General features: G+C 32.8%; 1 protein-coding gene across 2 annotated transcripts in view; it reads right to left on the bottom strand.

Annotated features, from left to right (window-relative positions):
• STXBP5L (syntaxin binding protein 5L) overlaps window positions 1-17,389 on the bottom strand; it is a 324,426-nt gene that overhangs the window by 177,048 nt on the left and 129,989 nt on the right. For both annotated transcript variants that reach the window (XM_069554728.1, XM_069554732.1), the window contains exons 6-7: window positions 15,015-15,149; window positions 8,310-8,373 (exon numbers count right to left, since the gene is read on the bottom strand). In XM_069554728.1, coding sequence (XP_069410829.1) covers window positions 8,310-8,373; window positions 15,015-15,149 — 199 coding nt within the window. The remainder of the gene's footprint in view (window positions 1-8,309; window positions 8,374-15,014; window positions 15,150-17,389) is intronic.

Here is a 17,389-nt window from a genome sequence, read left to right as displayed (position 1 = left end):
TCCTTGTTAAACATTTCTTGCATCTTCTCAATCCTTGTCTCCAGGCTATTTATCTGTAACTCTGTTTTGTTTTCAAGATTTTGGATCATTTACACTATCATTATTCAGAATTCTTTATCAGGTAGATCCCCTCTCTCTTCCTCTTTTGTTTGGTTTGGTGGGCATTTATCCTGTCCCTTTACCTGCTGGGTATTTCTCTGCCTTTTCATCTTGTTTATTGCTGTGTTTGGCCTTTCTGTATTCTGGCAGTTTGTGGTTCCTCTTTATTGTGGAGGTTCCTCGCTGTGGGTGGGGTTGGATGGGCTGCTTGTCAAGGTTTCCTGGTTAGAGAAGCTTGTGTTGGTGTTCTGGTGGGTGGAGATGGATTTCTTCTCCCTGGAGTGCAATGATGTGTCCAGTAGTGAGTTTTGAGATGTCAATGGGTTTGGTGTGACTTTGGGCAGCCTGTATATTGAAGCTCAGGGCTATGTTCCTGTGTTGCTGGAGAATTCCCGTGGTATGTCTTGCTCTGGAATTTGTTGGCCCTTGGGTGGTGTTTGGTTTCAGTGTAGGTATGGAGGCTTTTGATGAGCTTCTATCGATTAATGTTCCCTGGAGTCAGGAGTTCTCTGGTGTTCTCAGAATTTGGACTTAAGCCTCCTGCCTCTGGTTATATGTCTTATTCTTACAGTAGCTTCAGGACTTTTCCATCTCCTTTCAAAGACAATGGGCTGCCTTTCTGGGTGCCTGAGGTCCTCTGCCAGCATTCAGAAGTTGTTTTGTGGAATTTGGTCAGTGTTCAAATGTTCTTTTGATGAATTTGTGGAGGAGAAATTGGTCTCCTCGTCCTATTTCTCTGCCATCTTAGGACCACTACCCCAGGTTATATTCTTCAATTTGGCTCGAATATAATTTTTCATTTCTTTCAATAATTGACCATTGATTAATTTTTCACCAAAATACATATGAAAGAAATAAAATTTGTCTATAAGGCACAGACTATTTCAAATAATTTAAACACAGTTACTGAAAGCAAACATTCAGTGATGTAGTTGGATACAAAATAACAAAAATGAATAGTATTTTATACGGGCTTCCCTGGTGGCACAGAGAGTAAAGAATCTGCGGGCAATGCAGGAGACCTGGGTTTGATCTCTGGGCTGGGAAGATCCCCTGGAGAAGGGAATGGCTAGCCACTCCAATATTCTTGCCTGGAGAATTCCATGGACAAAGGAATTTGGTGGGCTATATCTATGGGGTTGCAAAGAGTCAGATACACCTGAGTGATTAACACATATACACTAACAATTAATTATGAAACAGATTTTAAGAAAATTAATTCATGGGAGCAATAAAGTCTGTAAGGGACTTAAAATTAAGCTAACAAAAGATATTTGTGACTTTTTTGTGAAAAAGTTGTAAAGCTATGCAGAAAGATATAAAAGAAAGCCAAAGTAAATATATGTTTATAAGATGAAAAGATAAAACACTTAATGTCTTAATGATGTACATATTCTCTAAATTCATCAATATGTCCATGTTTCAGAGTCCCAACAAGGATTTACATAAAGTTTGATAAGCTAATCCTAAAACTCATATAGTAGAATAAATGGTCATAGAACAAGATGAGAAAATGAGAATGGAGAGGGGCTACCATATATCAAGATATTTAGTAAAGATATTATAACTAATAAAGTATGCTATCAGTAGAATAATAGACAAATGTATCAATGCAACAGCGAAAAAAGCCCAAAGACCCACTCAAAAGTAAGAACTTGATATATAAGTGAGATGTCCTTATAAATCAGTGTAAACTGAATTGATTATTCAATAAATAATTTGTATATAAAAATGAAAACATACCCTTATATCAAACCACCATAAAATAAATTACATATAAATTAAAATCAAATTGTGAAACAGAAAGCCTTAAAACTGATAGAAAAAATAAAACTGCATTTTCCCTTAGGAAGGGAAATATCTAGTAGGTAATAAACAAAATGCAGGAGTCAAATGAAAAGACTGATAAGACTGAATACATTCAAATCAAGAATTTGTATGTGACAAAGGCTATTGATGGAAAAACTAAACTACAGGAAGTCAACGGATTTATTCAAGGTTATATGCTAATAAGCAGTGGATCACAATACAAATACAGTCTTCTGCCTCTAATACTAATTTATTTTGCATTCCTTTTAATTTCTAATTACCCAATTAACACACATTATAGTTTTTCATAAAAATTTGAACAACACAAGTACAATATGAGAATCTTTGACCATTTTCCTCAATGCCAATCACCAGTATCCTTCCCAGATTTGTACATCTTCTTTTGGGCTTTTTCCCTTGAATATTTAAATATGTAAGTAAAAACATAAATTCATTATTCAAGTGATTTTATACTAACCTTACTGTTCTACATCTTTTCTTTAAAAAAGCATGGCTTGAAGGATCTTCCTTATCAGAACAGCATTTCACAGTATGTATATAGTACCATTCATTTATTCAATTTTCTATTAATAGACCTTCAGGCTATTTTCAGTATTTTGCCCATTGGTCCTATAAATAGGATAAATATCTGAAATGGATTTTCTATCAACATATTTTAAATGTTGACAACAAATTGCCCATACTGGTATGTATAAGCATGATTGTTATGTCTAGATGCTCATTTTTCAATTCCTGTTCCATTACTTGATATTATTAATATTCTTAATTTTTAATATTTTGCCAGCCTAATGGGGAAAAGGGGGTATATTGCACATCCCTAGAGATTACTAATGAAGCTGGTTCCTCCTCACTGCCAAACCCTGATCTTTATTAGAGGTAAGAGGCAACCACAGCTTTAACTCTTAAAATCATCTTTTCTAGCAGACTCAGATTCATATGTATATTGCAATTGCTTCATTCATTATTTAGACATTGTCTATTAACTTCCTATTATGAAAGATGAGGGTTTAGCAAAATATCATTAAATATTTTTCATATTCATTAATTTCCTGCTATGTACCTAACAATCATTGTCTCCCACTTTGTTGCCTGTCTCTTATCATGATTGTCTTGTTATGGTATATTCCTTAAAGCTTGCCTAAAGATGTCCCTATTCCACAGTAATAACTTGTTATTGTTTCTGCTAAAACTCTCTGAGTTGCCATTTGAACACTAAGTGTTTTCTCTATCTGGAATTTATTTCTGTGAGTGGTAAAGGGTAGAGGTCTTAAAATTTTTTTTCAAACTGGATACTAACTGATGAAAGCCAGTTATTTAATAGTTTATCATTCCATGAAATATCTTCTCTAAATTATACAAAATTCTCCCAAATACCTGAATCATTTCTGGAATATCTCTTAGACCCATTGGTTTTCTTATATTGCCCTATACCAATATCACAATGTTATTCATAAAAAAACAACATTTTGGCTATTCTTAAACATTTTGTTTTTCTTATGAATTTTAAAATCAGCTTGTAAATTTTTTAAAAATAAGTAAATTCTCCATACTTGCTTCACTAAGGGCTTGTATCATCAAAGGGTGTTGAATTTGGTCAAATTCTTTTTCTGTGTCTATTAAATTGAGTGTGATTGTTTATTCTTCCTTTTGTTACTGTTGTGTATCACACTGATTGATTTGCAATGTCAAACCATCCTTGTACTCCTGGAAAAAATCTTACTTGATCATAGTGTATGGTCTTTTTAACATATTTTTGGATGCTGTTTCCTAAAGCTTTGATGATAATTTTTACATCTATATTCATCAAAGATATTGACCTGTAATTTTCTTTTTTTGTAATTTATTTGTCTGGTTTTGGTATCAGGGTAGCACCAGACTAACAGAATGATATTTGGAGTGTGCCATCATCTTCAAATTATTTTTTTTTTTTGAATAGTTTGGGAATGATAGGTATAAGTCCTTCTTTATATGTCTGTCAGAATTCTTCTGTGAAACCATCCAATCCTAGACGTTCTTGTGCTGGGAGTCTTTTTTTTAGTTACAAATTCAAGTCCACTCCCAGTGATTGGTCTATTTAAATTATGTTTCCTCTTGATTCAGTCTGGTAAGTTGTATGTTTTTAGAAATATGTCCACTTTATCCAGGGTGTCCAATTTGTTGGCATATAACTAGTGTATTATTATCTTATTATTTTATATGTAGTATTCTCTTATTTTTTTGTATCTCTGTGGTATCAGCTATTATTTCTCCTCTCTAACTTTTTGTTTTATTTATTTGAGTCATCTCTCTTTTCTTCTTGGTGAGTTTGGCTAAAGGATCATTAATTTTGTTTACCTTTACAAAAAATCAGCTCTTGGTTTTGTTGATATTTTCTATTGGCTTTTTAATCTCTATTTTATGTATTTCTTCTCTTACCTTTATTATTTCCTTCCTTCTACTAACTTTGGGCTTTGCTTCTTTTTCTAATTTCTTTAGGTGGTAGGTTAGATGGTTTGAGGGTTTTTTTGTGTTTAGCCTGCATCACTATAAACTTTCCTCTAATAACTCTTTGCTGGATTCCATCGATTTTAGAGTGTTGTTTTTCCATTTTCAAGGCATTTTTGGATTTTCTCATTGTCTCATTGGTTTTTTGGTAGCATGTTGTTAAGTCTCCACATGTGTGATCTTTTCCCATTTTTCTCTCTGTAATTGATTTCTAGTTTTATACTGTTCTGGTTGGGAAAAAATGTTTGGTATAATTTCCATTCTCTTAAATTTGTTGAGACATGTTTTGTGGCCTAGCTTTTGATCAATCCTCAACATAATAAAGGTTCTTTATGACAAACCCACAAGTAATATCATACTCAACAGTGAAAAGTTGAAAGACTTTCATATAAATCAGGAATAAGACAAGGATACCCACTCTTGCCACTTCTATTTAACATAATATTAGAAGTCCTAGTCACAGGAATCAGGCAAGAAAAATAATTAAAAGGAATTCAAGTTGAAAGCAAGGAATTAACTCTATTGGCAGATGACATGATATTTTGTATAGAAAATCCTGGAGTCTCCACCCCAAAACTATTAGAACTAATAAATGAATTTAGAAAAGTTGTAGGTTACAAGATTAATATATAGAAATCTGTTGCTTTTCTGTACAATAACAATGAACTATCAGAGAGTAAAAGACAATGTTGTTTAAAATCCCACCAAAAAGAATAAAATACCTGGAAATAAACAGCCAAGGAGATAAAATATCTACACATTAAAAACTATAAAACACTGAAGAAACAAACAGAAAATGATACAAAGAAATGAAAAGATATCCTGAGCTCTTGAACTGGAAGAAATAATTTTGTTAAAATGTCTATACACTCAAATCAATCTACAGATTTAATGCAGTTTCTATCAAAATACTTATCAGATTTTTTTTTTACAGAACTAGAACAAATATCCTAAAATTCATATGGAATCACAAAAGATGCTAAATTGCCAAAACAATCTTGAAAGGAAAAAACAAAGCTGGAGGTAACATGCTCCCAGACTTCAGACTATACTACAAGGCTACAATAATGAAAAAAAGCATGGTACAGGCACAAAACAAGACATATACAACAATAAAACAGAATAGAGATTCCAGAAATAAACCCTTGCATCTACAGTCAATTGATATACAGCAAAGGAGGCAAAAATATAAAATGGAAAAAAGACAGTCTCTTCAATAAGTGGTTCTGGGAAAACTGGAGAGCTACATGTAGAACAGTGAGAATAGAAGATTTCCTCATACCATATACAAAAATAAACTCAAAATGGATTAAGATATAACTTAAGTCCTGAAACTATAAAACTCCTAGAAAAAAAAACCAGGAAGAACACTTGACATAAATTGTAGCAAAAGCTGTATCCTAAGGCAAAAGAAACAAAGCAAAAATAAACAAATGGGGCCAAATTAAACTTAAAAGCTTTCACAAAGCAAAGGAAACTATTGACAAAATAAACAGACAACCAACAAAATGGGAGAAAATATTTGCAAATGATATGCCTAAGAAATTGATACTCAAAATACGTGAACAGCTCATACAACTCAATATTTTAAAAAAACAAACAACCCAACTAAAAAATGGGTAAAACATCTAAATAGACCTTTTTTCCAAAGAATACATACAGACAGCAAACAGGGACATGAAAAGATGCTTAACACTGCTAATTACTAGAGAAATGCAAATCAAAACCACAATGAGATATCACCTTGTTTCTGTCAGAATGACTGTCATCAAAAGGTCCATAAATAACAAATATTGGAGGGGATGTGGAGAAAAGGGAACACTTGTACATGCTGGTCAGAATGTATATTAGTCCGGCCACTATGGAAAGAAGCATGAAAGTTTCCCAAGAAACTAAAAACAGAACTACCATATGATCCAGCAATTCTACTCCTGGGTATATATATTAAGAAAATGAACACATAATTCAAAGAATACATGCACCCCAATATTTAGAACAGTGCTATTTATGATAGCCAAGATATGGAAGCAATCCAAGCAGTACAGGAGACCTGGGTTAGACTCCTGGGTCAGGAGGATCCCCTGGAGAAGGACATGGCAACCCACTCCAGTATTCTTGCCTGGAGAGTCTCGATGGACAGAAGAGCCTGGCAGACTACACTCCATGGGGTCGAAAGAGTCGGACACAACTTAGTTACTAAACCGCCACCATTTATGATAGCCAAGATATGGAAGCAACCCAAATGTCCACGAATAGATGAACACATAAAAAGAATTTGGCAGTTATATATACACACATATATATACAATGAAATATAATTGAGCATAGAAAGAAACAAAACTCTACCAATTGCAGCAACATGGATGGACTTGAGAACATTATGCTTAGTAAAATTATTCAAACACAAATACTATATGTCACATTTGCAATCTAAAAATAATACAAATAAGCATATACAGCAAAACAAATAGATTCACAGAAACAAAAAATAAACTAGTGATTACCAGAATGGAGATGGAAGGAGGGGTAAATTAGGAGTACAGGATTAAAAGATAAAAACTATTATCTATAAAATAGATAAGCAACAAGGGATATATTGTATAGCATAGGGAATTAGAGCCATTATCTTTTAATAACTTTTAGTGGGATATAATCTATAAACATATTTAATCATTATATTTTATACACGAAACTAATGTAATAATGTAAATTAACTGAATTTCAATTTAAAAAGTAAATCTGAATGACACTTGATTGGAATTACACTATTTATAAATCAGTTTGAAGAAATTCAATGTACTTTCTCTTACTATCAGGGGACTTGTCTTTCAGGCTCAGTATTGATTAGGTTAATCCAGTTTCTATTATTTAAAAATAAAGAACCAAATCTATATAATTTATTTGTGTGTTTTATATAGTACTTAGCAAAAATATATACACTTGAAGAGACAATATTGATAATGAAAGTAAGTGACACTTCAGAGCTTTTATCAACTTTGTTCCTCATCATTAAAGTGTACATGCTCAGTTGCTCAGTCATGTTTGAATCTTTACAACCCTATGGACTATAGCCTGCCAGGCTTCTCTGTCCATGGGATTCTCCAGGCAAGAATACTGTTGTGTTGCCATGTCTTCCCTCCAGTGGATCTTCCTGACCCAAGGGTCAAATCATTAAAGGAAAATTATAAAAAATGGAGATTATTAAGATTATTTCTGCAATCTGAGAACATTTTCTATATTATTATTTATTTATAAAATTAAGATTGGCTAATTTATGATTATTTAATATTGCTATTTATCATTACCATTACTGAATATCATGGGCCAATGATTAATTATATTGATAATATTTTTATCTTTAAGCATAGAATACTTGATAATTAAAATTGTTCAACATATTATATGCCTTTCTCAAAATTCTGCCACTAGTAAGTAGTAAAGAACCCACCTGTCAGTACAGGGTACATAAGAGACCCGGGTTCGATCCCAAGGTCAGAAAGATCCTCTGGGGGAGGAATGGCAACCCCACTCCAGTATTCTTGCCTGGAAAATCCCAGAGACACAGAAGCCTGGTGGGCTATAGCCCATGAGGTTGCAAAGAGTTGGACATGACTGAAGTGACTTAGCACAACACAGCACATGTGTTATATGCCTTTCTCAAAATTGTATAATTAAATATCAACTTAACTCTAGGTAAAACTAATGATTCAATCTAGAACTATTATTAGTGTAAATAATACACTCATTCATTTGCTCATTCATTCATTCAACATGTTTTAATTTTAGATTATACTGAATGCACTGTACTAGATGTTACGTATAAAATAACAGTAATAAACACTTTTATTCAAGAATAAGAAAAATAAATTCAAGAATAATGGTACTGTAATACTCACTTTCCCTTCATCTCTTGGACTATCACTTAAATGCACAACTGGACCTGGATGAGTCTTTGTGGATCTGTTAAATCAATTCAAGAGAGTCACTTTAAAAAAACATTAAAACACTTTGCCATTAGAGACTGAAACAAAGGAATTAAGATTACAGTGAAATACACTCCCAATATTCTGGAGCTTAGCATAAACTAATTTGAGCTCTTGGTTGTTTTTCTTTAAGAATATTTTTATTTTCCCTACTAACTCTATTAAAGTAGGACTATTTTTAAAAATCTGGTTTAAGAACATTAATCCACAGAATAATGACATTCTTCATTACCTTATATGCTTATCTGTGTGTTGCTAGATCTGCTTCTCTGAAAATTTAAGAATGAAGTTGTACTTATACAGACAAAAGGACTTATATGACCACAAGGGTGATGCTGTAAACCTGTTTCAACTAAACTGCAAAGTACATATCAAATTTAAAATTTCCTTTGACAAGAAATTTCTGATTTTGCTTCTAATGGGCAGTACAGGGGCTCCTTTGAGCTACAAATAGATTCTTGCCAGTGATAGGTATCTTACAAAAATCTGAGAAATTGGGGAAACCTACTTCACTGGTTATGTCTCATTTATCTGGTTAACTAGGATAATCAATAACAGTCTAACAGCATATTGTTAAAAGGATCTTTGATCTGCTAATCTGACTTTAAATTTATCCTATTCCAATATTTGGCATGTTTTTTATGTTTCCGACCTTAACAGATACCACCGTTGAGTATGATTATATCACGATTAAATATGACATGAACTGATATGACATAGATTATTGCTAATTTTTCCATATCCTGTCTTCAATGACTTAATTGTGTCAGATTAACCCTATTATAAGTATACTTGACATAGTTATAATTTATTTCTTAGGCACACGTGAAAACCATCAAATATTCTGCACAAAACAAGAAAATTTAAATTTTAGAAATTCTTTGGAGTCAGACAAAAGTGACAAATTATGTAACTCCGGGTTCCCCAGATACAACTCTGTAGAGTAACTCAAAGAATTATTAATAAATACATATTTATTACATATCTTATCAATGGTTTTATCCTAAATTTTTTCATTTAAAAATGGAGATGATAGCAGTGAACCTACTGAATAATAGTGAGGATTAGAATACACATACAGCACTTAACGAAATACCAAAACATAGTACTCAATAAATATTATATATTAAGTTTGTTGTAAATCATTGGAATAATTCAATACTAGAATTACTATTTGCATTCTAGAATATGTTCAGGAAGAAAAGGCTTCATGAAAAGTTTATATAGTTTTTTGCAGTTCTCCTATATTTATATGTAATATATCATTCACATATAAATGCTTTATTATACTATATTATATTATTGTACTGCTTTATTACAGTATAAAGGGCTCTGATAAAAGACAATGTCCTTCAATTATCTTTTAGTAACTAATAATATCCAATAAACCAAAATTCTATGTCTCTTGTGTTTGATTGGAACAACAAGTACCAAAGTGTACCCCATGATAAACTAGTGAATATATAAGGTGTTTCACATAAAGAATGTTCTATATCAGAAAAAGTTTGGGAAAGTCTGGATTAAAGTTAATTTTTTTTTTCTTTTACAGAACTTCTTAGAGACATGATATGCAAATCAACATTGCAAATCTGACCATATGCAAGTTAGACCATACGCAAGACTAACTTAACAGACTCTACAAAACACTTAAGTTTAGAAAAAAATCTAAAGTTATTTGTAATAACTTTTTCAGGCTATAGAAGAAATTTTTTTTAATTGTAAAAAATAAAAGAACCCTGAAAGTTAAAGACGATAACAGAAGTTAAAAGGAAAACTCTCATGACTATTAACATTTTGATGTATTTTTTTATGACTTTTTTCACCAACACTGAATTTTCAAAAACTACCAAGCATTCTTTGCAAAAATTATGGCCATTAGAAACTACTTTAAAAAGCAGTTGTGTCCTATGGATTCCGTAAATATCATAGAAATCGCTTTAGATAGAATTAAATTCATGGGACAGTCATCTAAACAATGCCCAGTAATTCTAAAATCCCTATTTATTTCTCTTCCTCCCATTCATCACAATGGCTTCTTGATAGTTTCTTTTGTGGACTTTCTCTTCCCATATCTTAAATACTGGTATTTCTTTGTATTCTGTTCTAGACTGAAATGTATTCCCATATTATATATGATCATGAATTCAAGAGACCATGGGAGCCAGGTAGATATTGCAAATGAGTTCAATAGGCTGAATAAGAACTGTGCCAAACTGTTAGCACATTGAATGTGAATGTGTCCGTCGTTCAGTCATGTCCAAATCTTTGAGATCCCACAGACTGTAGCCCACCAGGATCCTCTGTCCATGGGATTCTCCATGCAAGAATACTGGAATGGGTTGTCATGCCCTTCTCCAGGGGATCTTCCTGATCCAGGGATCGAACCTGAGTCTCCTGCATTGCAGGCAGATTCTTAACCTCCTGAGCCACCAGGGAAGCCCATATGTGAATGTTAACACATTACCCACCTATAAAAGGAAAGTTGTTAGTTTCAGCTGATTTCTGACTGCCATGCAAGAATAATGGACTGGGATTGTTTCATTAGGAATTGTTTTTATGAAAAGCTGGAAATTCAATTTTTCATCTCTATTCTACCAGTTCTTAAATTCTGGAAACTAATAATTCAGAATATACTTAAATACTCTGATGGGCAAACAAAACACACCCATGAGTCAAAACTGGTTCATTGTCTACAAGTTTGCTACCTCATTTATATATATTCTCCAGGTACAATCTCATATATTCTCATAGTTCCAATGTCTATGTAAATTCTGATGTCATTAGGTTCAAATATATATAGAATATTCTGATATATTCCATATATCCCACATCCTTCCATTCTCCCATACCAATTCCATTTGAATAACTTAAAAATACACACAACTCAACCTACCTAAAATTTAGCTCATTATTTTACTCCCAACCTACTTAATCTGCTTTCTTTCACTAAATGACACCTTTGTCTACATAGTTACTCAAGCCAAATACTCACTCAATTCTCTATTATTCTTACATCTTCTCACAAGACCCAAATATTGCCTCTTCTGTCTTCTAACTATTTCTTTAATGTGTCAGCTTATCTTCACTCCTAAATCGTCCATAATTTTTGCCAAGAATATAGTCTTTTCTCTTTTCAATGATTTCTCCATACCTGCATTCAGAGTAGACTTTTTAAGTGCAAGTTCGGTCAAGTGAATTTTTCTCTTAAAACCCTTCAAAACCTAGCTCCTGACCTTGGATAAAGTCTAAATGCTCAAATTGGCTTATAAGACTTTCATACTATGTATCTTTACTATCTTCTCAACTTTATCGCTTGCCATCCTTTCTCCTAGCCATTCCCAACTAATTAAACTCCTTAAAATTTCTGTGCATGGAACAAAACCTCTCTCACACTCTAGCCTGTAACATTTCTGTTTCCTTCCTTGGAAACCCTCTCCCCCAATTGATTCTCTGCTCATCTGAGACTCATCCTTCAGATCTCACGGATGTAACTTCCTTCACAGATACTTCACTAGGACCTCACATCTATATTAGGCATCCTTCTTACAAAACTTGCAACATTATATTTCCAATATAGTTGAACTGCCTTTTTACTTAATCTCACCTTTATTACTTTGGAATCTCCAAGAAGAGAGAAATTATGTCTTTCTAGTTTATACTGGTTTCCAGGAGCTAGCGTATCATAGTGCTCAGAAAATATATTTGAAGACGGTAAGCCTTATATTTATTTAGTTCTAAACTTCATGCTCAAATTTTTAATCACATGTAGAAGAAATAGGTTCCCCCCCCCCTTTAATTTTTTAAAGCTGGGACTGCTCTGCAGAAACACCTATCTCTGTGTTACAACCTGGAATATATTTTCCAATTAAATTTTTTAATGTCATTTTGTTATACTACTATTTTATAAAGACATTATTATAAAGACTATTTTCTATAGACATTATTGTTTCTATAGACATCACAAAAATGGCCTCTAGTTTCCAAATAACTAACATATACACTATGAGAACACGAACAATTTAAAATTATGAGAATTGCCTACAATTACAACTGGGAGACTTCACTGAAAACACAAGCTAAAAAGACAAACACTGAATGAAAAGTATTTCAAGAACTTAAAATAGAAATAATATCGCGTCTTTTTTTTATAATATCGCATCTTAAAGATAATTCTGCATTTCTCACACCTAAAATGTCCTGTTAAAATTTGTGTAAAGTTCTAGTTATAAAATGAGTCTTAATTAAATGCATATTTTATTACTGTCGCAAACTCTTAACCACATAAGTGGTTTGCATTTCCTAATGTATCTCAAGAGGTAGAGAGCAATTAAGGAAGTTGTTCAAGGAAGTTGGAAGTTGGGATTTAAAATTATATTTATCTCAGTGGGACTATATTACCATGGAACACACTTTTGGAAATCTGGTCTAAATAAAGCAATAAATAGTCAGGAGACAAGGTGGCTACTAATAATTGATTGAGGATATTTCAAGGTTATTTTCATAGGTACATACAACTCCATGAAACACTTTATTTATGTAAATAGGAGATTCTATTCAGAATCACATGTATAAGATATTATGAAAAATAAAAATGCCTTTCTATTTTATTTCTTTAATTTCTCCTAGCTTTATCCTCCTTTATAATATACATTTTAAAATCATTAGTTCAGAAAATATAAAGTATATAAACTATGTAAATACATATAGGGTATCAGTCACAGTTCAGGTAGTATTAATCTGAATGATGAAAAGGATTTGTTAGGTAAATGAATATAGAAATAACACTGTAAGAATGGTGAAATATTTGATCTGTTTACAAAAAAATACTTCTTAATTACTTTAGCAGCATTGAACTGAACACAAATCTATTACTATTTGTAACTAATAGCAAATTTGTATAAAATCTCTATCTCTCAGGTTTACTTGTGTCTATCAGTATCCCAAAACATTATGAAAACAAATATTAAGCTCAGCACTATGTAATGCTTTTATAGATTTAAGATTATAGGGGGAAAATCCTTTCCCAAATAGCTGAAAAAATAAATACTTTTTGAGAGACACATAATAGGACAAATGTTTTTAAAAACATATACATAGAATATTAAAATGTATATGAACAAAAAAGCTCATACCAATCATAATTATAAATGAAAGCTTTAAGTCAACAGCACTGTGTATCTATTTATCATACTAATTTTCACTAACATCATTAGTTATTTAGTAGTCGCTCTGTGGAAATCACCAAAATAAGACAAACATGAAAAAAAAATAATGAGCAACAAACAAAGAATTCTGCCCTGAAGCTATTCTTATTCTAATGAGGAAGAGTTACCATTAATTAAAAAAAAGACTCATTAGGACACAATACAAATGGATAATTGTAATAAGAATATAACTGCTAATATCCCCTTCCTATCAAGCAATATGCATGTACACTGAAATATTGGGAATAGGGAATAGTAGATTTATTATGAAAACCAAAGTCAAATTTCATGAAAATAGGCTGTTTTAATCAGAGTTTTAGAGAAAAACAATTATGTAACTTAGAATATGTATATGTAAGAGAGAGAATGAGTCAACCTCAAGTCAAATGTACCTTATTAAGGACCTGGTAGGTACAGAGTGTAAACATTTATTAAAGAAAAATAGTTTTCCCAATTAACACACTGACAAGGAGAATTGTTTGTATATATACTACAAAAGATGGCTTGAAATTCCATAAAGTTTCACATTGGAGGGATTTCACATTTTACATGTGCAGAAACGTAAATGTCAGTGCCAAAGTGAAAATGGTAATAGCCATCAGCCACATATCCAAAAAGCTGTATACATCACAATGTGAAAGATATCTTTTTAGAACCCAGAAAAAGATGTTACTGGGGCAAGCAAAGAACAAGCTGCTGCTGCTAAGTCACGTCTGTCTGCTGCTAAGTCACGTCAGTAGCGTCCGACTCTGTGCGACCCCATAGACGGCAGCCCACCAGGCTCCCCCGTCCCTGGGATGCTCCAGGCAAGAACATTGGAGTGGGCTGCCATTTCCTTCTCCGATGCATGAAAGTGAAAAGTGAAAGTGAAGTCCCTCAGTCATGTCCGACTCTTAGGGACCCCATGAATTGCAGCCTACCAGCCTCCTCCGTCCATGGGATTTTCCAGGCAGGAGTACTGGAGTGGGGTGCCATTGCTTTCTCCAAAAGAATAAGCTATCAGTATTTAAAAACATGTGAATTGACCATGATTATTTTTAAATTAAACTATATGTGATAACAATCCTCTTTCCATTCCCACTGGAAGTGGCTATACTGACTATAAAGAAATGACATGATTTTCATGTATACCTTTTAGAATAAGCCTTACTATTTTACCACAAAGCTTGCATACATAGTAGCCCTTAATTATTTATAATATTTTAAGGCTAAAATTAGCATCTGTTAATACTATAATATCTATTTTTAAAAAACTTAATATTGTTTTCAATTATTTTAGATGAACTTTTCACTCAAATTCATCATAAATTAGCTACTGATGCTTCAGATAACTCGAATTTGATATATATATATGTACTATATAACTCTAAAAAATATTTAATACAAATATAGTGGTATTCAAGTTCAAACTTACAGTTCAATTGCCTTGTTCCACATGATAACATATCCAGAAAGAATGAAAGATTCAATATTTACAATATGTGTATTTCCTCTTTCTGTTCCAACATAGAGCCATTTACTCTGGAAAGGTAGATGACAGTAAGTAATTCTGAAAGAAAGAAAATTACAATTAAAATATCTAAATTTTATATCTGGTCAGCATTAAATTTCTTTACACTTTTTACAGGGATAGCTATATAAACAATAAAATTTACTATATACTCAGTAGCAGTTAATTATTAGCAGAGTTTATACTGTAAATGACAAGATTATGTCATTAAAAATAATAATGATAAAGCAACCACTATTAAATAAGTGTCTGATATGGACAATGATATATATTATTTCTAATTCTGAAAACAGCACTTCAAGACATATATACAACTTTTCTTTACAAAGAGGAAACTGAGGTCAAGAATTCGTACTTCTACTTGTCTAGGACTGACAGCTAATAAGTGGCAAAACTGGGATTCAAATCCATTACTGTCTGGTTGAAAAATTACTGCATTTCTACAAAGCTATGTTTGGATTTTTATAATAGTGTCACTTGAAATAAAAATTAGGTATATATGAAACATAATTTTCAGAGTTCTCAGAGAGACTGTAGCTTTGTCTACATGAAGTGATAAATTATTTACTTTTTTCCTGATGCTTGGCATTTAAATAGTATGAGGAAAACTTGTAAGGTTAGAGATCCATTATACTATTTCTTTATTTTTCTGTTCTGCCTTTATCTTCACAATGGGCTTTCTGACCAATTCTGGGAACTTGTTCCACAGCCAGAGCAACACTTTTTCTAGTTTGGCCTACTTATGCTCCTTAACCACTTTTAAAAAAGACATGAGGGATAAGTTCACAGTTATCTTCTTGCCAGAACTTCTTATTAAACCATAATATTTCCTAGAATTTATTTAGAAAAGGAGCTGGCAAACTGTTAGAAGAGAAAAACAGAATTCTGATGTTAAGCAGACAGACCACTATGAAAAAAAAAAAAAGGACAGTGAATGATAAATTCCAAGAACGATTTTATCTTGTACCTCTTTATGTAACAGTGAACATGCAGCATGTCAAATTTATATTTTCAATCTGGTTCACTGACTTTCTGTACACTCTTGTGTGTGTGCATGCTCAGTCATCCAACACTTCGCAAGCCCATGGGCTAAATATAGTCTGCCAGGCTCCTCTGTCCATGGGATTTTCCAGGCAAGAATACTGGAGTGGGTTGCCACTTCCTACTCTAGGGGATCTTCCTGACCTAGAGATCAAACCCATGTGTCTTACATCTCCCTGCACTGGCGAAGCAGGTTCTTTACAACTGCATCACCTGGGAAGCCCAAACTTTACCTATTCATAAGGCACCTAGCACACTAAATTAAAAAACTAGAAGTCTTGTTATTACACACACATTTACTGAGTTAATTGATAATCTAATTAAAATATAACATACATGATTATTAGACAATTTTGATCAAACCTAAAGTCCAGAAGTGCTGTTGCCAAATAAAGTTCTATAGGAAATAACTTAATAGTCATGTTTCTAGTCAATGGACAATCAATTTCCAATTCAATCTATGTAGAAAGAGGAAGCTCATTTTAAAAAGTATTTATGATCACTCTTTCTGAATAATCAATAATCAAATCCCTTACAATTACACAGTGGAAGTGACAGATTCAAGGATCAGATCTCATAGACAGAGTGCCTGAAGAACTATGGATGGAGGTTAGGAACACTGTACAGGAGGCAGTGATCAAGACCATCCCCAAGAAAAAGAAATGCAAAAAGGCAAAATGGTTGTCTGAGGAGGCCTTACAAATAGCTGAGAAAAGAAGAGAAGCTAAAGGCAAATGAGAAAAGGAAAGATATACCCATTTGAATGCAGAGTTCCAAAGAATAGCAAGGAGAGATAAGAAAGCCTTCCTCAGTGACCAATGCGAAGAAATAGAGGAAAACGATAAAATGGGAAAGACTAGAGATCTCTTCAAGAAAATTAGAAGTAGCAAGGGAACAGTTCATGCAAAATTGGGCGCAATAAAGGACAGAAATGATATGGACCTAACAGAAGCAGAAGATATTAAGAAGAGGAGGCAAGAATACATAGAAGAACTGTAAAAAAAAAAAAAAAAAAAAATCTTTGTGATCCAGATAACTATGATGGTGTGATCACTCACCCAGAGCCAGACATTCTGGAATGCAAAGTCAAGTGAGCCTTAGGGAGCATCATTACCAACAAAGCTAGTGGAGGTGATGGAATTCCATTTGAGCTATTTCAAACCCTAAAGGTTGCTTCTGTGAAAGTGCTCCACTCAATATGCCAGCAAATTTGGAAAACTCAGCAATGGCCAAAGGAC

The sequence above is a fragment of the Ovis canadensis genome, chromosome 1, assembly GCF_042477335.2.
Source record: "Ovis canadensis isolate MfBH-ARS-UI-01 breed Bighorn chromosome 1, ARS-UI_OviCan_v2, whole genome shotgun sequence".
Classification (NCBI taxonomy): Eukaryota; Metazoa; Chordata; class Mammalia; order Artiodactyla; family Bovidae; genus Ovis; species Ovis canadensis.
The sequence above is the reverse complement of the archived record's forward strand: the minus strand, read 5'-3'. Positions and strand labels throughout refer to the sequence as shown.